Here is a 25,170-nt window from a genome sequence, read left to right as displayed (position 1 = left end):
GCTTGAGGTCTGCTCAAGCACATTTGGACAAGCCAGCTTCATTTTGGAATAAGGTGCTGTGGACTGATGAAACTAAAATTGAGTTATTTGGGCATAACAAGGGGAGGAAAAAGAACACAGCATTCCAAGAAAAACACCTGCTACCTACAGTAAAATATGGTGGTGGTTCCATCATGCTGTGGGGCTGTGTGGCCAGTGCAGGGACTGGGAATCTTGTCAAAGTTGAGGGATGCATGGATTCCACTCAGTATCAGCAGATTCTGGAGACCAATGTCCAGGAATCAGTGACAAAGCTGAAGCTGCGCCAGGGCTGGATCTTTCAACAAGACAATGACCCGAAACACTGCTCAAAATCCACTAAGGCATTCATGCAGAGGAACAAGTACAACGTTCTGGAATGGCCATCTTAGTCCCCAGACCTGAATATAATTGAAAATCTGTGGTGTGAGTTAAAGAGAGCTGTCCATGCTCGGAAGCCATTAAACCTGAATGAACTTGAGATGTTTTGTAAAGAGGAATGGTCCAAAATACCTTCAACCACAATCCAGACTCTCATTGGAACCTACAGGAAGCGTTTAGAGGCTGTAATTTCTGCAAAAGGCGGATCTACTAAATATTGATTTCATTTCTTTTTTGTGGTGCCCAAATTTATGCACCTGCCTGATTTTGTTTGAACAATTACTGCACACTTTCTGTAAATCCAATAAACTTCATTTCACTTCTCAAATATCACTGTGTGTGTCTCCTATATGATATATCTAACTGACATTTTTTATCGTAACAACCAACGATTTATACAGGAAAATAATGACTATTAACAAGGTTGCCCAAACTTTTGCATCCCACTGTAATGTTGGGAGAGTACTGAGCAAGCTGTTTTATGTTTCACCCCTCTCATAGTTCATGGGACACACAAATGTTATTGATTTTAAATTTCTTTTAACATGCACATTCTAGTGTCATTTTCCTTTTTTAACAGATGTGATCTTAGTCCTGCGTGAACAGTGCTTTGGTGCTTCCCCCAGTGTTGACCGCCTTCCCTCTGTGCTGCTGTCAGCCAAGGATTTGTTTCTGTTTTTTTTTTCATGAACAGTGAGAGAGAACTCCTTAGAGTTGCTCTGGTCTTGTTCCCAAAGTAGATCCCTGGTGCCTTCAGGCACAAGTAGATAAGACAGTGAAAGACTTTGTGGATGCATGACCTTGCAGCTCTTAGCTCATTTATACACTGTGCACAGGCATCAGAGGTTGTGCTGTACACCATTCATTATTAAAAGCAGAAGCAGAAAATAAGGAGAAGACAAAAGATAAAATCTAATGATTGGCAGACTTTTCATTTGTTGATGAGTAAGGTGTATTTTGGAATTTTTCCAGACTGTTCTAAAGTTCACGATAAATTACTAACACTGTAAAAAAGAAAAACAACTAATTAGCACAGGGGTACACAGAAACAGCATACTCTGACATGTAAGGGTGGCTAGAGGAGAAGATCATCATGCAATTAAAATTCCATCTGGTTAACGCATGCATTATGTAATTTTATTAGTGAGGTGTTCAAATATCGTCATCTTTGTTTAATAAACAGGGAAAGGCATAGTGGTTGGCATTGCTGTCTTGCAGCTCCGGGAAACTGGGTTTGAATCCTGGCCTTGGAATTGCCATGTTCTTTCTATCTCCCCTGTGATTGTTTCTCTGGGCCTTCTGGTTTTCCTATCCCAGCCCAAAGATTTGTGCGTTGGAGGGGCTGGCAGCTTTAAGTTGGATTAGTGTGTGTGAATCTGAGTTTGCCCTTTGATGGACTGGTGTCTCAACCAGGGATGGTTTCTGCCTTGAACCAAATGCTGCTGGAATAGCAGCAACCCTAAACTGGAGAAAGTAGGTATGGGTATTGATTGGAGGCATGTTTTGTTCAAGAATATCAACTGTCAATAATCTCAACCTTTCTATCCAATATTTTACTTGCTTAATTTTACAGGTAGTTATTTTGCAAGTGATGCAATTTATTCTCATCAGTTCTCAAAGCAAGAAAATGGAAGCCGTGCCATGTTTGTTGCTCGGGTACTGGTGGGTGAGATGGTGAAGGGAAATGAAAGCTATGTGCATCCTCCTTTAAAGGAGGGAATGAAAACAACATATGGCAGCTGTGTAGACAACGAGGACAACCCTTCGATTTTTGTAATATTTGACAAACACCAGATTTATCCAGAATATCTCGTAGAGTATGGTAAGGATGGATTCATTTTATACAACTGAAGTAAAGTAGACTCTCTTGTGTCTTTCACATTTTGTGAAACGCTTTAAGTAGAGTAGTGGGGCAGTGACATGCAGCTCGGACAACCTGAACTGGTCTCTTTGTATGGCACTTACACCTTCTCCTTGGGTTTGTGGGATTGTACTCAGCCTACTCCCATCATTTCCCATTTGGCAACTGTAAATTGTATCTATTATGAGTGAGTGAGCTGTGAAATGGAGTGACTTCAGATCTAGATTTTGGTCCTCCTCCCCCTGGGACTCTTTCTAGATTAAAAAAGCATGCAAAGATACAAAACTTAACCTGTGACGTTGTTTTTATCTTGGTAGAGTAATATATATTGCTCTACTGTCCCCTATTGTATTATTAATATGTAGCCTTAGAATACCTAATCTCACAGACTTACCACTGTATATAACTTCTCCCCACCTTCCCTTCTATATCTATAACCTCAGGCAATTAGATGTAGTAAAAAGACAAGCAGGAGTTAAGTTACACATAAAATAATGTATTACTGATAATATTCATAAATAATAACAAAATGCAAAGTACATTTGAATATTGGCAACCATACAACCTGATAAAATGGTGATGTGTAATTCAGGTGGCACACAGACTTGCAGTTACTTAAAATGTCTCTAGTTAAGGCATCGTTGGTGCTCAGCTTTCAGCCACATGTCTGTTCAATATGACTGCTGAGCTGTGCTCTTCAATGTGTTGTCTTCATCATCACAGGTTAGTAAGAGAGATGCTTCTTCATCATATGTGGGTCAGAGAGCAAATTTATAGGTTTTCTGTCCAACTCCCTACAGCGAATAGGATATCATGGTACTTGAAGGCCTCTGAGACAAGCCAATTCCAAACAGCCATACCTCAGACCAATGGGTGAAATAGAACATCTTATCTCCTGCCCCCCCAAGACCATATATTACGCTAACCTGGCTTTGTGTGGGGGATGAGAGAAAAGAAATACTCATCAAACTGGTTTAAGACACATCCCCCAAATCCTGTCGTAAAATTACAAAGAAAAGTCGTAAACATGGGGGGGGATAAACAAGAATGCCTCTCACCAAATTGCCTAAATTATAAATAAAGACATACAAAACATTTATCAAGTTATATGCAAAATCTTACATCACAACAACGTAGTAATGGAAATGAGAATGTAACTGAAGCTCTTGACATATGTCTGTGATTTGTACAGATTTAGTGTGAGCCGGACACAGTTGTGAACATATTTATTCCTTTTTCTTTCAGATGCTGCTTCTTTTCTGTTGATTTAACCTGAAAGGAGGGAAATGAAATCCAGGGTATGAACCATTCAACCTGTACAAGAATGATTACTAAGCAGAATATTACTTATGTTTTCTTTTCTGCTATTTTAAAGTGAGATTCACATTTTACATAGAGCTAGTAAACTTTCAGCTTATCCTTCTGTTTATTCTATGCACATATACAGAACTATACACTTTTTTAAAGACAATTAGCTTTTTTTCATTTACAGAGCCAATATTTGTATTATACTATTATAAAGGGAGAAAATGAGTTGTATCTTGAAATACAGTAGTTCTTTATTCCTAAGCTTTGGACAACCTACCAGGTGTCGTCATCAGAGGAAAATGATTAGACAGATAGGAATCAAAGGCAATATATAGCAAATGAGGGGTTGGGGTGCAAGGGGGGGATCAATAAGGTGGGGTTTAGAGGGTGTTGGTCATGAAGTCTTTTTCATTATTTAGATGTTCTTCTTTTTTAAACCTGCAAATGCTGGGTTCATGTCGAAATGCCTGTTAATGTCATTTTCATTTAGGAGCCACAATTCGGGTAGCTCTCTGGCACTTTTAGCATTAGCTCTGAATTTTACTTGCACCATGTCCCAGTTAAACGTGTATCCGGTTGAACTTGTAAGTGCTATTTCACAAACTGTGCGTGCTTCCTTCTAAAAGCACTGCAACGTTTTTTATGCATGTTGCAAGTGTTTTAGATATTTGTTTACTAGCTACGCAGATGCAAACCATATCACAGACCTTCACTTCCATATATATGTGTAACCAAGCAGTGCCTGGATATTATTTCATATTGTCTCTGTAAATTTAACTTGACTAGATAGAAACAAAATCTGGAGTGTCCTACACTTGATTTTATGTGTATTATGTTAAAAACAGTCAAAAAAGATGAACAATTTTTCAACAAGTAACAGATGATCAGTAAGTTGATTTGACTAGTGTGTCCAGATTAGGGCCAAAACAAGTCCAAATATACATATATTTAATATAATGTTTCACTTTAATGTTTCAATTGTACTTGTTTTCAGTCAAACAGTGACCAGGTGAAGACTTGAATGAAGGGATCTGTTGTGTAGCGAGGCATCGCCATGTCATACTTGCAGTAATAGGTATACATATGCCTCATAAAAATCTTTTCAATGCCAACAGGCATCAATCATGGTTTAGCAAGATATTATAAACTTTCTCAGCTTACTGGGTACCATACTTTGGAGTGAGGACGACAGAGGTTCAACTGGCAAACTGCTCAAAGTACCCAGTGTTATTATGAAGTCTACAGCCATGTGAAAACATTCATCTTCTTAGTGTTATATGGCAGAGACAATTCAGGGGCAGAATCATCTGCATAAAAACATGCTCGGTTTGAGAATTAGCCTTTGTGGAGATGTGCTTGAACCCACCAGGGTTATGTCCTTCATTTGACCCACCATTCCATCTTCTCAGCTTTCATGAAGATATTTCAGAAACATTGGCATCATGGCTTACAAGCTGCTGACAGTGAAACCAGGACACTGGTGGAGCCAAACTGTACATTCATCTATCAAGACTTACATATGCTGTATTTTAAAAGTGAACACAGTACAGAGAAGAAAAACAAACAAATGGAATAAAAGACATACTGAAATCGAAATCTTGTGTCATTTTCTTTGTGAGAAAACAGGTATATGGGACATTTTTTATTAAAAATTCCAGAAAGGAAGGGGAGTGCTGGATGGCTACAAACACGTCGGAGTGCATATTTTCACCCTTGTTTCAAGGGTCTTTCCATATACTGTCTCATACACACCTTTTTTTTTTGGTTTGGGTTCAGATGCGCCTAACTATGGCAGACAAATGTCACAATCTCAACTCATGGTTCTAGATAATAAGCTTCAGTTGGGATGCCTTTGCATGAAGTGTGTATCAGTTCTGGTTGCTCTTTTCATGATGATTTCCCTTATCACAGTAAATCAACACAAATGCTACAGTATTAAGATTTCTGACAAACACTAAAACAAAACAACCAAAGGGGAAGTGAAAATCAAAGATCTGCCTAAACCCCAAGGGTGAGTTGAACTGGATTTACAGTAAGGCTGATATCAAGCAGTGCTTCAATCCGGTTGTAAAAACACAGTTTTAATACTGTAAGCTGATTTTCTGCATAGCCTTCTGATCAAAGACATATCTAATTTTTTGCATTGTTTACAGTATTAGCATAAACATCCATCCAAACATAAACTGAGAAAATATTTATTAATGTCAAACAAAAGACATTTTGTTCTATTGTACAATTAATCATTATGAACAAACTAAAGAAAAACACATTGTATGTTTAATAGGTCATGATATCAAAAAGCATCCTTTCAGATTAAGTGTGATTATATGATTATAAATTTAAAGTTTAGACAAATATAATATTTCCCAAATTTTTAAGTCAAGCATCACTCAAAGCAACCATTATACAATCTCCTAACAATGAAGTGCTGTAATGTTAACATCTACCAATGGTAAAATTACTGTTGTCTTTAAAGAAATAACTGCGATGTTCAACTAGATTTTTTAAAAATGTCGCGATTCTCTCCAAGTTTTTATGTTCTACTGTACATTGGTGCTGGAGCAAGTGAATTTCTCCTTGGTGATTGACAAAGCAGTTACCCAGTCAATGGATTCAGAAAGTATTCAGACCCATTCACTTCCTGCAAATTTTATTGTGCATGTAGAATTTTTTTTAAATGGATAAATTTGCTATTTTTGCCTTATGCTCAATAACCCATAATAGCAAAGTACTGAATTACAGTAAGGGTTTGAATACTTACAGTATTTCAGTTTTTGATTTTTAATAAATTTGCAAACCTTTCTAAAACACGTATTTACTTTACTTTATCATTAAGGATTGTTAAGTGTACATTTATGTGCAAAAATAGCAACTTTATCCATTGAAGATTAAATCTACAACATGGTAAATTGGGCAGAAAGTGAAGGGTTTATAATACTTGCTGAATCCACTGTATGATCATTAATTCATCTATCTACAGTGTCATATAATGCCCTACCTATTTATCTATGCTCTAAATTTATAGAGCACATTTCTTTTTCTCCATTATAGGATGCCTTTTCTATCCATCTACCTGTAAATCTAAATAGTAACATTTTTTTCAGCAGCAATAGAGTAGACTAGTGGGGCAGTACCATCCTAGTACTACTAGTAGTAGTAGAAGAAGTGTCTGAGTGCTATCTATGTATTATACAGTTCATACACTGTGTGCACAATTATTAGGCAAGTTGTATTTTTGAGGATTAATTTTAATATGGAACAAACACAGTGCTATCAGTCAATCCAAAATGTTAATAAACCTGAAACCTGAATGTTTCACAACGGAAATGTGAGTGTGAACATCATCAGGGGAATACATATGTGCGCACAATTATTAGGCAACTATTAGTGTGCAGATTTATTATGCAACTAAAGGAAAAATGAAAATTTTACCATCTCACTTGTTTATTTTCATCTGTTATAGTGAGAATGATAAACAAACACCTCAAAATTTACAAATAAACATCTCTGACATTTCAAAAAAAATAAATCAATCAATCAATGACCAATATAGCCACCCTTCTTTCCAATAACAGTCATAAGCCTTTCCATTCATGGAGTCTGTCAGTTTCTTGATCTGTTGACGATCAGCTTTTTGTGGAGCAGTGACTACAGCCTCCCAGACACTCTTCAGAGAGGTGTATTGTTTTTCTCCCCCGTAAATCTAGCGTTTAAGAAGTGCCCACAAGTTCTTGATAGGGTTTAGGTCAGATGAGGAAGGGGCCATGTCATTATTCCTTCATCTTTAAGGCCTTTACTGGCTGGCCACGCAGTGGAGAACTTCGATGCAAGTGATGGAGCATTGGCCTGCATAAAAATCATGGTCTTTTTCCTGTATCACTGTTTGAAGAAAGTGTCTTCGAAAAACTGGCAGTAGGTTTGGGAGTTGATTTTGAGTTCATCTTCAATGCAAAAGGTCCAACTAGCTCATCTTTAAAAATACCAGCTCATACCAGTACCCCACCTCCACGTTGGAGTGGAGCTCTGTGCCCATTACTGATCCACAGGTCCATCCATCTGGTCCATCAAGAGTCACTCTCATCTCATCAGTCCATAAAACCTTTGAAAAAAATCTGTCTTCAGATATTTCTTGGCCCAGTTTTGACGTTTCAACTTATGTTTCTTGTTCAGTGGTGGTTGGGTTTCAGCCCTCCTTACCTTGGCCATGTCTTTGAGCACTGAACACCTTGTACTTCTGGGCACTCCAGGTAGGTTGCAGCTCTGGAATATGAAAGTACTGGAGGATAATGGGTTCCTGGTAGCTTCACGTTTGATTCTTCTCAAATCTTTGGCAGCTAATTTGCGTCTTTTGTTCTCAACACGTTTCTTGCGACCCTGTTGACTATTTGCAACAAAATGTTTGATGGTTCTGTGATCACACACCAATATCTTAGCAATTCCAAAAGTGCTGCATCCCTCTGAAAGACTTTTTACAATTTTTGACTTTTCAGAGTCAGTTAAATCTCTTTTTTGGCCCATTTTGCCTGAGGAAAACTAGCTGCCTAATAATTCTGCACACCTTGATATAGGGTGTTGATCTCCTTAGGCCACACCCTCCCTCATTACACAAATACACATCACCTGACGTGCTTAAATCCAATAAGCATTCAAGTTAATACAGCTTGGAGTTGGAATATACGCATTAAAAATGATGATATGGTCAAAATACTCACTTGCCTAATAATTGTGCACACAGTGTATTGTCTACAAATTTAAAGAAGTTTTCTAACAACATATAGTCAGAATGCAGGAGTTTTAAACTGGAAGATAAATAAAGGAAACTAGGACGAGAAATTATTTTGTGCTATCTATGACTAGCTACACAATGAAGGATTGACTGAAATTCTCTTGTTCCTTCACTTATCTCATTCTTACTTATATCTGTGAACAATTTTTAGAAAAATCCCATCTTTCGGTGCAAGAGTCGAACTGGACTTTAATTCAACAGGAATCTGTAAAAAGAAAAAAAAAAGAAAATGGAGAAAGATCTTGCAAAATATTAGAAGCATAGAGTACATATTCATGGATTAAAAATACCCATCTCACCTTGTTACTCTTGAGGATTCACTCAGGAATGAGGCTTCCACTGTCTGAAATCTCAATTAGGCCACGACCCCTCACATGCACTCCTACACACATTAAATACCACACTAGAACTCCAATAGCTTATCAGACTGTGTCATATATTCATGCAGTTCAGTAACATGCTAAATAAAAATAGCATGGTACACTCAGTGAATATAAATTATTGGGGTCAGGCAGTTGCCATTGGAGAACAATGTAATTACACATACTGTGAACTGAATTCAGGGACACATGAAGCTGGAGTCAAACCTGGCATCAGTAACTACAATGTAAAAGAAAAAGGCACCAGTCCATGGCAAGGCACTCGCTCACACCTTGACAGTGTAGATAAACCTGTCACTCGAACCTGCATGTATTTGGAATGTATGAGGAAAATCAGAGTTCTTGAAAACACAGGGAGATCACTGTGGGGTTAGACATAGTGTCATCCACTGTGTCCCTATACTACCTTATACATAACACCAAGTCAAAAAAAGTTAGGACAGTATGGAATACAGTGATCCCTCATTATATCGCGCCTCGACTTTCGCTGCTTCACACCATCGCGGATTATAAATGTAAGCATATCTAAATATGTTTCACGGATTTTTCGCTGGTTCACGGATTTCTGCGGACAATTTTAATTTATGGTACATGCTTCCTCAGTTGGTTTGCCCAGTTGATTTCATACAAGGCGGATGGCTGAGAAGCTCCACAATCAGAGCACATATTATGTATTAAATAAAACTCCTCCATGATGTACGATGTGCTTCCCACGCGGTGCTTCACATACTTGATAGCCCGAACAGCACGTACTAATTTTTGATTGTTTGCTTTTTCTCTCTCTCTCTCTCTCTGACATTCTCTGCTTCTGACGGAGGGGCGTGTGAGAAGAGGGGCTGTTCGGACACTGGCCTAGAGGATACGGACGCTACTCTAAAAAATGTTGAAAGACTACCTTCACATTGCTCCCTTCCTTGCAGCTGCTTTGTCCGGCGGTGCTTTGCATACTTAAAAGCCCAAACAGCCCTATTGATTTTTGATTGCTCTCTTTCTCTCTCTCTCTCTCTCAAATTCTCTGCTCCAGACGCACACTCCTTTGAAGAGGAAGATATGTTTGCATTCTTTTAATTGTGAGACAGAACTGTCATCTCTGTCTTGTCACAGTTTAAACTTTTGACTAAAGGGTGTTATTTCATGCCTAGATGGCTCTAATAATGTAAAAAAATGTATTTAAAAGGTCTTAAACAGGTTTTCTATGCACTAACTGCGAAAATATTTCATTTATAAATAAAGAATCCAACTTCGTGGAAATTCATTTATCGTGGTAGAGTCTGGAACGGATTAACCGTGATAAACGAGGGTTTACTGTATACAAGTAGAAAAAATGCCATGATTCTTAAATTTAATTTGACATTTATTTCATTGCAGACAGTATGAACACAAAATATTTCCTGTTTTGTGTGGTCAGCTTCATTTCATTTGTTAATACACATTCATTCCTGCATTTAGGCCTGCAACACATTCTAAAAAAAGTTGGGATGTGGGAAAATTAGGGCCAGGAATGAGGTAAAATAATGGTGTGAGTTCAAACTGGTGATGTGAACAGGTGATTTTAATCATGATTTGGTACAAAAGCAGCGTCCATGAAGGCATTTATCTTTGAGGAGCAAAGACAGGCAGGGGATCTCCAGTTTGTCAAGAAATGCATGAGAAAATGATTGAAATGTTTAGAAACAATGCTCCTCAAAGAAAGATTGAAAGGGATTTGCATATTTAACCTTCTACTTTGCATAGTATCAATGAATGATTCAAGGAATCTGGGGGAATTTCAGTGCATAAAGGGCAAGGGTGCAAGCCTAAGCTAAACACCCATGATCTCTGATACTTCAGAGGACACTTCATCAAGAAATGTCACTTACCAATAGCTGATTTAATCACATGGGCAAGGGATAACTTTGGCAAACCTTTGTCGAGCTCTGCAATACACAATTACATTCACAAATGCCAGTTAACATTTTACTGTGCAAAAAAGCCTTATGTTAACTTTGTCCAGAAGCAGCCTCAACTTCTCTAGGCTCGGAGACATCTGGTATGGACCATTACATAGTGGTAACATGTATTGTGGTCAGACAAATCAGTATTCTAGATTTATTTTTCCAAATCCATTTTTTAAAAAATGCATGCTGTGTGCTCCGGACCAAAGATGAAAAAGTCTATCCAGACTGTTATCAGCAACAAGGCCAAAAGACAGGGTCTGTCATGGTATGGGATTGGGTCAGTGCCCTTGTGATGCCAGTATTAATTCAGAAACGTAAACTGAGATTTTAGAGCAATGAATGCTGCCTTCATGAAGACATCTTTTCCAGGTATGTCCACGCATTTTTCAACAAGACAATGCAAACCACATTCTGCTCACATTACTAAGGCAAGGCTGCTGAAGAGGAGGGCATGGGTACTGGACTGATCATCCTGCAGTTCTTATCTGCCCCCAACTGAGAATGTGTGGAGAATTCTGAAATGAAAATTGCGACAATGACGACCCTATACTGTTGTACACCTTAAGACGTGTTTGCAGGAAGAATGGGACAAAACAACACCTTTGTATCCTCGGTGCCAAAACATATTTTAAGTGTTGTGAGAAAGAATGGCAACATTACAAAGTGGTGAATACCTTTTTTTAGAATGTGTTGCAGGCCTGAAATGCAGAAATGGATGTACTGTATATTAAATGAAATGAAGTTGACCAGACAAAACATGAAATATCTACCTGCAATCAAATAAAAGTTAAAGTAAATTTAAAAATCACAGTGTTTTGTGTTTTTTTTTGCATTTTTCACACTGTCCCAAGCTTTTCTGATTTGGGGTTGTATTTAAATATCAGTATATTATATTGTTATACCAAAATCACATGTTGCTTTTCCACTGGGGGCAATGGCAGATTTCACATCAAATAAGCCTACTGTGGGCTGATCATTAAAGTGGAAATTTGATAAATAATATCTTTGAATGCTGTCAGCCACTGCTCAGCAAGATGCTACTGCATACAAGGAAGAATCCCTTCAGACCATCTTGTCAAGATTCCATTGTCTACGTAGTTTTAACATACATCACAAGAGATACCTTGAATTGATACCACACCTTTTCAGAATAAAGAAAGCTCAAGGACTTAGAAGGGTAGCCAGTTGCATCCATTGCCCACCAACAGCAACAATTAAATATTTTAATTATTTTCTATGACAACTGTGAGAAAACATTTCAGTAAAACACCCAGTTTATAACCCGTTTACCAAAGTGCATATGTAGATTAAAAGTAACTTCTGTTTCTTAGTTTGAAGCACAGAATATGATGACCAGAATGATTCCTGCATCTTGTGAGTATACAAATGTGCGACTCCGGTGTCACAAACGGGCTGGGATTTAATTAACTGTTATGAAACAAACTAAAAGTGGCATGTATTTCTGGCCAAACTGCTAGTCGTACCTTTCTGACACAACCTGGCAGGCCTAAACAAATAGTATGTGGCTAATTAATGAGGATCTCAGTCTATTGATTTTTGTTTTAATTTCCTCTGCTATCCATTGCATGTTAATGAATTATTCTTTCCCAAAGTTTAATAGAATATAATAGCAGCATATTGCATACTCATTGTAGTTGTTATGTTATTTTATTTTACAAAAAATCAATGTGCGCACATTGCTTATAGTTGCTGTCACTCTTTTTTAACAGTATTACAGATGCCACTGCCATGATTTTTTTTGTTCAGCTTTATATTTACATCTATATGTGTAGACCAGATAGTAATGATCACTATTTACTTTGATTCTCAAGTCAGTGTGTTTCTATTCCTTCCCATAGAAGAAACTAATTGTGAAATCAGAAGTCAATGTTGTCTGTAGTAGCATTTAAAATAAGATGGCTAGCTGGCCATTTATGTGAAGAGAAGACAACTGAAAAGAAAACAGAAAAGACAAAATTGGGCTTCTGAAATTTTTCAGAGCGACTGCAGCGATATTCTTTATGGACAGGTGTTGAAATCAGGGCCGGAACAAGGGTGAGGCAAACGAGGCACTTGCCTCTGGTGAACAATGGGAAAGGGTGCCAAATTGATGAAAATGAATAAATTGCAAAAAAAGCCAAATGTATGTTGCAATGTTCGACAAATACCTTAACCAAACTGACGATTAACATCGGATTCTCTCACTCGATACACTTGTTTCCTCATATGATATGAGGAGTAATAGATATTTTAATTTCACAACTTAGGAGGAGATATGAAAACCTATATGGGATTTCATCTGATTTCAAATTTTTAACAGGTGAAAAATTAAAGTCGATGGATACAGAAAATTTTTAAAAAGCAGCTTGTGATTTATCCCTTAAATATCCAAACGATATAAATTCTGTAGAATTCTTATCAGAAATAATCAGTTTCAAAAATCAAGCTATCACGTTAATTTCAGACCTGAAAGCAGCTACGAGTTTAAATCTTTTAAAAATGATTCATGAATATAGTTTAGTTCAGTGACATCCAAATTTAGACTTTGCATTGAGAATATTCCTAACACTACCTGTTACTGGAACTTCTGGTGAAAGAGGCTTTAGTAAACTAAAAATGATCAAAACATATTTAAGATCATCACTTGCTCAGGAAAAATTGTCAAATATGGCAATTTCATCAATCGAACAGGTATTGACAAAACAAATTAATTTTGATAAAATAATTGATGAATGTGCCTCACTAAAAGCAAGAAAAATAAAACTTTAAAAAAAAGATTTTATATTGGGCATTTATTTAATTATTTATTCATTGTAATTATATTAAATTTTGTTTTGTCTAAAGTATTATTGATATTATTTTGTCTCTATTATTAAATTACTGAAAATTTTGTAATATTCTAATTCATCTCATGTGTAGTACTTATTTTGTTTTTCTTTTGTTAAGGTTATTTTTAATATGTGCAATTTTATGTTCATATTACTATTGCACTATTACTGCGTTCTGTGATTTTTATTTAATAATTAATACATGTATTTTGTTCTCAAAATAATGTATTTATTTTTATTTAATACTTGTTAGTAATAAAAAAAACTATATACATAGGGGTGCCAATTTATCCTCCTGCCTCAGGTGAAAATACCTCTAGTTGAAATATAAAAGAATTGCAGGCAACCATTTTAAAGAAGGCTGCAAGATAGTTAAAAATGTAGGGAACATGGATATAACTAAACTTAGAGTTAAAATGCTAACCAAGGGTCTGTTATGCATTCATATGTTACTGATAACAGTAGGCAGTGGTCCTCATATTCGACAAGCTTTGCACTCAGATATATAACTGGCTTATGTTGTTGAATGTTATTTGTTCATATGCAATAAATAGTTTTACTTTTTTATTATCATTATGTTATATTCCCTGCTCTTCCTTTTTTACTTTAGAATGTATTGCTCTGCCAAGGGAAACGGTTCTTTGTTTTCAGAGATTTCTAGCAAAAAAAGTGTTCCTAGTTAAAGACAGATTAGTTTATTGTACCAAAACAATGATACCTTAAAGTTAGAAAAAGTGTAACCTCACCATGACACTTGAAAAACCACACAACCACTGGACCCCAGACACACTGGAGCACCACATCATCTCACCTGCTAAACCCTTGGACTTCTAAATAGGGGGACTGTGACACCCCTTGAGTGGCAAGGTTGGCACCAGACTACACTATGGGTGTCTTGTAGTTTGGGACTGACCAGGATCAGACTTGAGAGATGTCAGACATGGAGACACAGACACAAAAAATGGGTATTTCAACAAAACGATACTGGGTTTTATTTACAGGTGCACAATGCCGCAATCAAAAATAGTGAATACTATTTACCAGTGGTTTTTGCTAGGCCCAAAAATGAAAATAATCAAAGACAAAAATATGTATACACAAAAACTGTAGTCTTCCTAAATAAAAATATGATCAAGAAGAAACTACCCAAAACAAAGTCTATAGACAAAGTCAAAGCTATATAAATGCCTCCAATATACTACAACTAGGAGATATTCATGTCTATACTTATATACAGAAGAAAATATTCACAAATAAGGCACAAGCCGCTATGCTTGGTATACATTGAAAGATAAGCTACACCAATCACACTCTCCAAAGATGACCCCTAGAGGCAGGAAGTGCCTTTAATATTGGAGAACAAAACAGTCAATCCTGCATCATGCCGCTCTCTTCCTCCAATAGCGACTGTCGGCACTGCAGTCTGTGTACGTGCTACGCTCAACCCCTGCAAGGCGTGTATTAAATAAGCTGGCGGCCTCATGTGCTTCTCTCAGACAAGCCAATGCCTTTTCTGGAAAGTAAGTTACTTTTCTTGTAACTTTACCTTGGGACTTTCTTGTGGGATCTCCTTCTCCAAACTAATGCATGTATGCATGCTAGAACTAAAACACTCCCCACTTATTGCTTTGTTCACAGCAGGGCCTATGATGATGTACGCCTTTTTGACAGGCAGATACACGGTGTCCACCAGGCCTGAAAAGGATGCATGCCCAATCCATTGCCAGTGTCGCACTGTGCGACTCTGCCAAAGTCAAAGTTAACAATCCTCACGGAAGCACACCCCTTGCTCTTTGATGACAGGTAAGTGCTTTAACTTTACTAAAATAAACCTTTTTATCTTTAAAGTGGTAATGCCTGGCAGGCAGATTAGATTACCACAGGCATTCCTAAACGTTTACCCTCCAATCTTCCTAATGCTCTGACGGCACCTGGAGGAGAGACCAGCTTACAGAGACAGAAAGTGTCCTGACCATTGCAGCTGCATTCATTTTGCTCAATTTCAATGGGGCTTTCCCAGCAGAGTCTGAGTATAACCAGCAGCAAGTTCATAGCCAAGCTGAGGGAGACACATTTTTCACTTAAGAAACATAAGTAAAGTTAGACCTCTTATATCACTGAAAGTTAGACCTCTTATATCACTGAAAGATGCTGAGAAATTCACGCGTTTGTTTTCCGTCGACTAGATTACTGTAACGCACTCCTCTCTGGACTACCCAAAAAAGATATAAATCGTTTGCAACGAGTGCAGAATGCAGCTGCTAGAATCCTAACTAGGAAAAGAAAATCCGAACACATTTCTCCAGTTTTGATGTCACTACACTGGTTACCTGTGTCATTCAGAATTGACTTTAAAATTCTGCTTATGGTTTATAAAGCCTTAAATAATCTCGCCCCATCGTATATATCGGAATGTCTGACACCTTATATTCCAAATCGTAACCTCAGATCCTCAAATGAGTGTCTCCTTAGAATTCCAAGAACAAAACTTAAGTGGTGAGGCGGCCTTCTGCTGTTAATGCACCTAAAATCTGGAATAGCCTGCCAATAGGAATTCGCCAGGCTGATACAGTAGAGCACTTTAAAACACTGCTGAAAACACATTACTTTAACATGGCCTTTTTATAACTTAATTTTAATCGTAATTTAACTTAATCCTGATACTCTGTATGTTCAATTCATCATAATAACTATTCATGGTGGCTCTAAAATCGGTACTGACCCCTACTCTCTTTTCTGTTTCTTTTTCCGGTTTCTTTGTGGTGGTGGCCTGCGCCACCTCCACCTACTCAAAGCTTCATGATGCTCCAACAATGATGGACGGATTAAAAGGAAGAAGTCTACGTGACCATCATCATCATCAAGCCCTTCCGTGAGAATCCTAAATCCAAAGAGGACTATTTCATTTATGTTAGGTAGAATGCCCAGAGGGGACTGGGTGGTCTCATGGCCTGGAATCCCTACAGATTTTATTTTTTCTCCAGCCGTCTGGAGTTTTTGTTTTTCTGTCCCCTGGCCATTGAACCTTACTCTTATTCGATGTTAATGTTGATTTATTTTGTTTTATAATTTTGTCTTTCATTTTTCTATTCTTTAATATGTAAAGCACTTTGAGCTACTGTTTGTATGAAAATGTGCTATATAAATAAATGTTGTTGTTGTTGTTGTTAGAGAGCAGGAGGAGTTTATAACAGACGACAAACAGAGTTCCATTTTTCCTTGCCATTTCAGGGATGATGGACAACACCCTGAGTGATTCCTCAGTAGACAGATACTGTATACAGTAGTGCTGAGACTCACTTTTACTCAGAGAGGGTGTGAGGACTCATTGGTAGAGACATGCAGATTGTACACTAAATCATTATTTTATACAAGTTAAGTGTAAAATTACTATTTGTGTCATGATTAGTTTTTGTTGTTGCTGTCTGAAGTAGTACTTTAAGCTGAACAGTACATTTTGCAGCAGTGAACTGGTTACTTCATGGAGCTTATTCCACCCCACTGTACTAATTTTAAAACTAAATGAAACATTCAATGCTATTTCTATCCAACACAAAGGTAAGCAGCAGTAGGCTTTGAGATAAAAATCTGACACAGTTATTCATTAAAATTAAGTTTAGTGTTGCTGGACTGGCTACACAATAAAGGATTGCTAGAAATAGTGGTTGCTGTAATTCTGCTAGACCCAGGGGTCAAAAGCACAACATAACTAATCAAAGGAAGAACAGACTTTCACAGCAGGCAATGAAATCATATAAAACCAAATGTTTTGGTCATTTTTTTTAACAATCTAATAGTTTTATTTTTTTTCCAACACATTCAGTAAAGCAGCAGTTAAAGTGATATCTGCTGGAGTCGTCAGGACCAGTAGCATTTGTGGATTGACATGCTCACTTTCCACAACAAACATGTGGCGACCAGATTCAGTTTTATATTTCAAGCCTTCAGTCACTTATATATACACAAACAGAAATAAACCTCACAAACCTTGGTGTCTGGACATGTTTCAAAGGTGTACTGTTGTAAAAGACGAACCATGGCTATCTTCACCTCAAGCAGTGCCAAACGCATTGCTATACAACTTCTGGGCCCAGCTCCAAACGGGAGGTATGTAAAGGGGTGCCTTTTGGCCTTGGCTTCTTGTGTAAACCTTGGAAATCAAATACATACAACAATTTAAATTCAGAAGGATTTCTTATTTATCTTAGATAGTAGATAAGGCTGAAGACACATTTCAATATAAGTTATGACAAAATTGACAGATGGTATCCTATCCAGGTTAGGTTTCTGCCTTGCATTTCGAAGCTCACCTTCACACCAATAAAAAGATAAGTAGACATAATATTTTAATTTCTATTTTTATTCTATACTCACTTCTTAAGGAGAAAAAAATAGTTATTAGTTATGAAATTTCTTAAAATAAAAAAATTGAAAACTACTTTGCTAGGTACTATATATGCATGCATCCATCCATCCATTTTTCTAACCCACTTATCCAGGGCAGGGTCACAGGGCACCTGGAGCCAGTCCATTGCAGGCTAAACACATAAACACAGGCTGATTTGGCAATGGCAGTTCACCGATGCCTTATGCCCCCGGGCAGTGGGAGGAAACTAAAGCCACCACAGGAAACCCTCACAGACATGGAGAGAATGTGCACACTCCACACAGAATGAATCCATCCCATGAACCCTGAGCTCCTTGGTTTCAAGGCAGCAGAGCTACCACTATTCCACTGTGCTACCTGACACTACATTTACATATAAATGAGTCTGTGTGTGTGTGTGTGGTTGTCACATGTATGTATTTAGAAGCAATTAAGGACAAGGAATCCTAATTACTGTATTTTTAATTTAACAATGAAGAAACATGAATGAAATAATAAAATCTTATATTCTTAAAAGGTATTAGAACACATATGCATTTCTTTGAGAATTAAACATAAATTATGGAGCATTTCTGATTCTGTTGAATAATCCTACAAATACAATAATGATCTCTGTTAAAATCCAAAAGTAACCACAGAAAACCAAATACGTACTCAAAAAACTGGAAATCTTCACATGTATGTAGGTAAGGATGTTTATTTCCTCCTGTACAAATGCAGCAAGGGAGTGTTCTGTTGTCCACTCATCTATCCATGAATTTTCCAAAATTTCTTTTTAATTATAGAATTACAGATAGCTGAAACCTGTTTCAGCAGCATCAAATACTGGGCAGAATTCAGCAGTAAATGGGTTGCCAGTTCAACAAAGAGCACAATCACACACACATTCACACTCACTAACATCACACCAGTTTTGAGCTACTAATAAACTTAACCTGCACTTCTTTGGAAAGCAGGGCATCAGGAGAAAAACTGAGAGAAACACAGGGAGAACAGGCGTACTTTACACATATAGTCAAACCATTACAAAGCAATGTTTTCTCAACAGACTTCTGTTGAGACAACTTTGAGGATGTTTCCCATCAAAATGTGCAACAGGATCAATCATGTTCTTCTGGAATTCTGCAAAGCCCAGGAAAATAGAACTCATGTAAGCAAAATCACAACACTCAACATGTTCAAAACAGCACCAAGTGCACTTACCTTTCTGGTATGAATTTTTCTGGCTCTGGCCAATACTCAGGGTTATAATGTATATATCCAGCAGGAATCTCAATAGTTACACCTCGGGGAATGAACTGACCATTCACAACGCAATCACGAGAAGCATCACGGGCAAACCTGTTATGGTGAAACAGATGAAAGTTTCTGTCAGCAATACTTGTAGAATAATCATTTGATTAGTTGTCAATGTCTATTTAATTATGTCTTGTGTAGGACTATGTGTATACCTACACAATTGAGTTCAGGTAATAATTAGTAATAGAGCATCTGTCCATCCTTTTGTCAATTGTACAAGTGCAGGGGGCTGCAGCCTATTCAACCCATATAACTGTATATCTTATGTTATGCTCCCTTTGACACTCCTTTCCATGTTTATTTCTTTGCAGTAATAATAAAACTAAATAATAATAATAAAAATAGTCTCATTATTAGAAAATGCTATATTTTATTCCAGAAAATGTTACTAATGTATAAATGCTACATCAATAATACTTAGATTAAATATTAATATTTGAATGAGCCATGGTTAAAAAAAATAAGCTATAAAATGTACACATGGCCTAACATTCAGGTCTGTTTGAGGACTGTGCAGGCCTGTAGCCCCCAATAGACTGGGACTGGGAACCTTTTCAATCCATTTCAGTGTTTCAAGTGTCTAGGGCTACCTTGCTGAGACTGAGCAAAAGGCTGTAAACAGGCCAGGACAGGCTAGTCCATTAAAGACACCCCTCTCACTTACACAAGCATAAAAATACACACGCACCACAATTTGTAATTGTCAATTAACATTAAAAAAAAAAAAACTTTTGTAATTAATTCCTTCTGTGTATGAGAATGTCTGGCAATTTAGATTTTTATAAAATGGGTCTTGCAAAGTTATGAGAAATACTGGGCAAGAACATGAGTGAAAGTTAAACTTTGTTAGAGCAAGTGACTTATATGGATATCAGGTGAATGTGACACTCTGATGGTAAACTGCAGGGTTACCAGATTTTCAAAATACCAAACCTGAACACATTTTTAACATGTATGCCCACTCATAAAGCTCACCCTCATTTGTTTAATGTCAGCTTTATCTGATCATCATCACTGAAAGATCAGGGAACAAGAATAAAAAAAAACACAAAACACATATGATTCTACACAGTGGTTAATGTGGAAACTACTTAATGACATTACTGTCCGTTTTTGTGTGGTTCTTGGTCCTTGTTGCCATGCTGTTCAAATTTAACACAGGTTCTTAATCAACCTTTCCCCATCGGGAGTTTTAACCACGTTTTTATACGTATATTTCTTCAAAGAGTGGACGAATGGGTGGCACACGATTCATAGTTTTGGATGCTATGTTCTAAATATATTGTGAGGATGTTTGTTTCAGCGGAGTATTGTTTTACTAGACGGGCAGCCTGTGAAAAATCATGACATTTTAATAGTCTTTAAATATTTTTTTGGACGCATAGCCTGAAATCTGCACTGTCCCTGTCAATGTGATGTCTAGTCACCCTAGTAAACTATACTGTCAGTGAAATCGTGACTCACTATAATCTGTAGATAATGGTGTTGTGAGGTTAGTTTAGTGTAAGATTAATATTGAGTAAAAATGTACTTAATGTTATGAATTACATCACAGGGTAAATCATTCATATCTGGATAACTTTTCATTTTCCTTGCTTGCATTTTATACCTTTATGATTAGAAACATCATTTAACTTATTATTAACCTTTTATGATAGAATGCATCGTGTGAACTAAGGAGCCGATGCACTCATTCTCTTTTGTTTGCACTCAAGAAACTGGGAAGACTTTAGTAAGCAGAAACAAGTTGCTGATGCAGAGGTTTCCTCACACGCCTCACTGAACTTGCCAATGCAGGAATGCACTTGCACACGCACTCAAGGTATAACTTCCTACCCATGCACACAGCCTGCTGGTGTTTCATTAACTGGTACAGTGAAACCTCGGGTCACGAGTGTAATTCGTTCCAAAACTCTGGTCGCAACCCAATTTGGTCGTGACCCGAAGTAATATCCCCCATAGGACTGTATGTAAATAAAATTAATCCGTTCTGGACCGTACGAGCTGCATGTAAATATATTTTTTTAAAGATTTTTAAACATAAAAGTAGTTAATTATACCATAGAATGCACAGTGTAATAGTAAACTAAATGTAAAAACATTGAATAACACTGAATAACCTTGAACAGAGAAAACTAACATTGTAAGAGTTCACACTATAGCCTTACAAACCGCTCGCCGTAAACACTTTTTTTAATGAGTTTTAAGCACAGGGAAAAAAATGAACATTTGAAAAATCCGTAATTTATACAAAAACTAACCATTGTGACAGTAGGGGGCACTATCTCTCCCTTGAACCCTCAGGTACCACGCCAAACACCAGGTAAAATTGCTACAGTAATTATTATTATAATAATGTGCACTATGCACCCTCCACTCCACACTACTCATAAATAAACACAATACTCCAATAATAAATCAATCCTCCACTCCCAGACGCGTTGCCCTCCTACCACTCAGTTCAGCTCGCCGTCTGGGAGCTCCCACAGTCCTTTTATATTCCCTGACCCGGAAGTGTTCCCAATCCCCAGTCCATGTAATCCTGTATCACTTCAGGGTCAGGTAAAAAGTTCTTTTCTTCACCCCGGAAGCCCGTTGCTCTTTCTTTGACGAACTTCTGGGTTATAGGGCACAAATAAGTCTTCGGTCCTCTCTGCAGCTCCCTCTTGCGGCCCCTGTGGTATCCAGCAGGGTCGTGTATAAAAATTACATAGTCCATGACTCCCTGCTGGTCTTCGGGGCACCTCCATAATGCAGGGAGGGCTCCATCTGGCGGCTTGGGGGACTTGGCCAGGATAAACTGCCGGACATAGTCCACACCATAAACCAAGAAAACTAACCTTGCATGAGTCGAGTTCTGGCATGAAGGAAGTGAGGAGGAACTAGGTGGAGAGGAGATTATAGTTTTGAGTTAAAGTCTGTGACGATGAGGGTTCGCTGCATGCTCCCATCTCGCTTCCGGGAGTCCTTAAACCAGTCACCGTCGGTAATGTTACCGATGAGCACGACATTGAGGCACTACAATGAAGCAATTGGATGGTGCAAAAACTGCCAAGTGCTTTTATTAAAATCAACAAAACAACTATTAGAAACAAAGTCCAAATTAAATAATGTGCAGTGCTTTCAGAATCCTTCAATAAATAAATGATCCCATTAAAAACAGATGTGAAGTGGAGGTTAAAATCCAATAGAAAAAAGTCTTCATTAAATACAACGAGATTAAAACAATGCTCGAAGCAGTCTCTTTAAAAACAAGCCCGGTGCATTCTTTAACTGCCTTCTCGCGCTCTCGCTCATTTGCTGCACAGAGAATGCACAGGGAGAGACTGAACACGTGCGGAAATCATCAGCGCGTACGAACCGGAAGGGAAACTGGCTTGTTCGTCACCCAAGTGTGTGGCTGTGAACAGATGCAAAAGTTTGGGGAACTTTTTGGTCGTAACCCGATTTGTACGTGGTCCGAGACGTTCCTGACCTGAGGTTCCACTGTACTGTGAATCTGTATGCCATCAGTAGTGGCTTTCAGAAGTGAAAAAAAGAAAAATACACAAAATATATAAGTTGCTATATAGCTGTTGTAAAACTGAAACAGTAAACTAATTTATAGTTAAAGTCGCACAAAATTTGTCATCATTTTAAGACAGGCGTTTTCACATATTTGCTTTTAAATGAGAGATTTTGAAATTTTAACATTGTGTGCAGCGTAACCCGTTAAGGATATCTCAATGAAAATTTAACTGTCACGACAAACTTCTTTGAAGATTAAGTGTGCCACGCTTCAACAAAATTGGTCCACGGGGTTACGAGTTGCTTTATGCTGAGAGACAGACATATTGCCGTAGGTGAACACACCCAAAAAGGCTGACATAAAGAAATTCTCTATAATATAATTAAAGGCTATTAAGTAGATGTGTATGTCTGGCGGCTGTTGTGAAATTACTTTTTTGACTTTTGTTTATTTTTATAATGGAAGACTACTAATAATTTTTTATTTAAATTGCACTACAAAATAATTATGAATTGGCACTCCGGCCACCATAAAAAACCTCACACTGGTTCCATTCCATCTGAACTTGTGTGGTGTTGAGGTGTCACCCGTTGCATGGCTACACTCGGGTCCTAATTTGGGATCCTGAGTTGGTTCATCATGTGGTGGGTGCGGCAATGCGGTGTATCAGTGCGTGCTCCTAATCTCTACAAAATAAGCTCCTACATAACCAGCTTATATACTTGTGAATTGGAAATTCTTGCACAGTTTTTCATTATCATTGCTGCCTGGGGACTTTGGAGAGAAGGATTGTATCCCATGAGTCACACCGCAAGTGGGCAGGTTCACTGGCTCACTACAAAGGCCACATTGTTTAGAGTTAGTTTAAATGGAATACATAAAGTTTTCTATATGTATTACTTTATAATGGTGTTATCTGGATCTAAATCAGGAATATTTTAAAAGTATGAAATGTCATTTATCTTTCTAAATTTTGATGAGATTACATTTTCTTAGTTTACATTTGATCACTGTGCTTTAAGTCCAGTGAATGAAACAACTGATTCCCTGTTTCTGCTCACTATATTCAAAATAATGAAGAAATTCAGTAACAATTAAATAAAAGACTTAAAGATACATTCCAGTATAGACATAAACACAAGGGTAGATCAAAAAGTAAAGGCCATCTGAAAATTAAGCAGTAACCACAAGGGATAGAAGCTGACACAATATAATATGTTTGCACTGGCTTATGGGTAGTTTGAACACACACAACACAATCTAGTTGTAAGCCAATGTCAAATAAACAAGGACGCTCCTCTATGGGATTGCACCATTGTTGAACAACACTCCATTGTGAGATTTCTTTTGAGCAGAAGGAGTGAAACCTGCTGAAACTCACCAAATGATGTTAGCTCAGTATGGAAGTGAAAAATGTATGAATGGGTAGAAAGGTTTAGAGTGCACAAGAACAAGTGTAACCTGTGAAGCTTGATTTGCTTGACCATCAGCACTGCACACACAAGGCCACACTGATATGGCAGAAGCCTTCATCAGAGAATGGATTAGGTTGTCCACTGTTGCTGCACGTTTGGATATCAACTATGGTCTGCACATACTGTACCATAGGGAATGATGAAGTTAGGGTGCAGTAAAGTTTACACAAGATGAATACTCGGCAAGCCAACATGTTGGCTTCTGGATAGAACCTGCCAATAAATCAATTGTGCATGAGTTAATTTGTACTCTCTACAGTAAGTTAATTTCTTCTCATCCCATCTGCATGTCACTAGGTGGACTGCTTTGCAGTTATTGGAGGGGCATCATTGCAAGGTCAGGTCTGTAGCATTCTATCCTGTGCCCTGATGAATGAGCTGTCAACTGGAATAAATTGGGCTGGGGAAAAGAGTCAAGGATGGCAGCAAAAGGAAACATACATTTAAAGGCACAGCACTTCAGATATGCATATTTGGTGAGTGACTTGTATATGAAATGTTAAAGACTGATGCAAACTTCATTAGGTTATTCCTAGGTGACTGTTAATTTGGGTTAATGAAAGACTGAATGTAGTGCTGACACAGACATACACTTTTATTCAGAAAGAAATTCTGAAATGTGTGCATCTGCACAATTCCGCAGTAAACAAGCTCATTCCCTTTTTTCTTTTGTTTGTTGTAGATGCCTCGAAACTGTGAATGGGGGAGGAAAATGTGTCCGAGTAAGAATTTGCAGATGCTGTCAAAAAATTGCACAGATTGCTTAGGTGGAACTGGTCATAAAATAAAAGTAATAACTGATCAGTGATCTTGTGTAAAGATGTACAATTTCAATAAAAAGGTTGCTGTGAAACTACAGATTTGGGTGTTTTGTTTATTTGGACAATAAACAGTAATAAATAAACCTGACTGTAGATAAAGCAGGCATAATAAAACAATATAACTTTTACACAATGTTGAAAAATGGGTGAAATACTGCAGAATTGTGGTTAGGATTTCATT

General features: G+C 37.5%; 2 protein-coding genes and 1 long non-coding RNA gene across 8 annotated transcripts in view; 2 read left to right on the top strand and 1 right to left on the bottom strand.

Annotated features, from left to right (window-relative positions):
- Positions 1-3,888, top strand: part of LOC120533821 (protein mono-ADP-ribosyltransferase PARP12-like) — a 71,622-nt gene extending 67,734 nt beyond the window's left edge. For 2 of the 5 annotated variants that reach the window (XM_039760834.1, XM_039760833.1), the window contains one exon: positions 3,506-3,888. In XM_039760834.1, the coding sequence (XP_039616768.1) occupies positions 3,506-3,531 (26 nt within the window). In that variant the 3' untranslated portion in view covers positions 3,532-3,888. Of the gene's footprint in view, positions 1-1,972; positions 2,640-3,505 lie in introns of those variants that run through there. The other 3 variants (XM_039760831.1, XM_039760830.1, XM_039760832.1) reach the window with 3 other exon arrangements.
- Positions 3,889-8,234: 4,346 nt separating this feature from the next.
- The window catches only part of tbxas1 (thromboxane A synthase 1 (platelet)), a 306,119-nt gene continuing 289,183 nt past the window's right edge, over positions 8,235-25,170 (bottom strand). For both annotated transcript variants that reach the window (XM_039760829.1, XM_039760828.1), the window contains 3 exons: positions 19,090-19,227; positions 17,487-17,649; positions 8,235-8,559 (listed from right to left, as the gene is read on the bottom strand). In XM_039760829.1, the coding sequence (XP_039616763.1) occupies positions 8,479-8,559; positions 17,487-17,649; positions 19,090-19,227 (382 nt within the window). In that variant the 3' untranslated portion in view covers positions 8,235-8,478. The remainder of the gene's footprint in view (positions 8,560-17,486; positions 17,650-19,089; positions 19,228-25,170) is intronic.
- On the top strand, positions 16,332-24,931 carry LOC120533820. The gene is made up of 3 exons (XR_005634628.1): positions 16,332-16,371; positions 24,466-24,644; positions 24,851-24,931. It is a non-coding gene; the product is annotated as an uncharacterized LOC120533820 (long non-coding RNA).

Source organism: Polypterus senegalus, chromosome 8 (assembly GCF_016835505.1).
Source record: "Polypterus senegalus isolate Bchr_013 chromosome 8, ASM1683550v1, whole genome shotgun sequence".
Taxonomy (NCBI): Eukaryota; Metazoa; Chordata; class Cladistia; order Polypteriformes; family Polypteridae; genus Polypterus; species Polypterus senegalus.
This window is presented reverse-complemented; position numbering and strand designations above follow the sequence as displayed.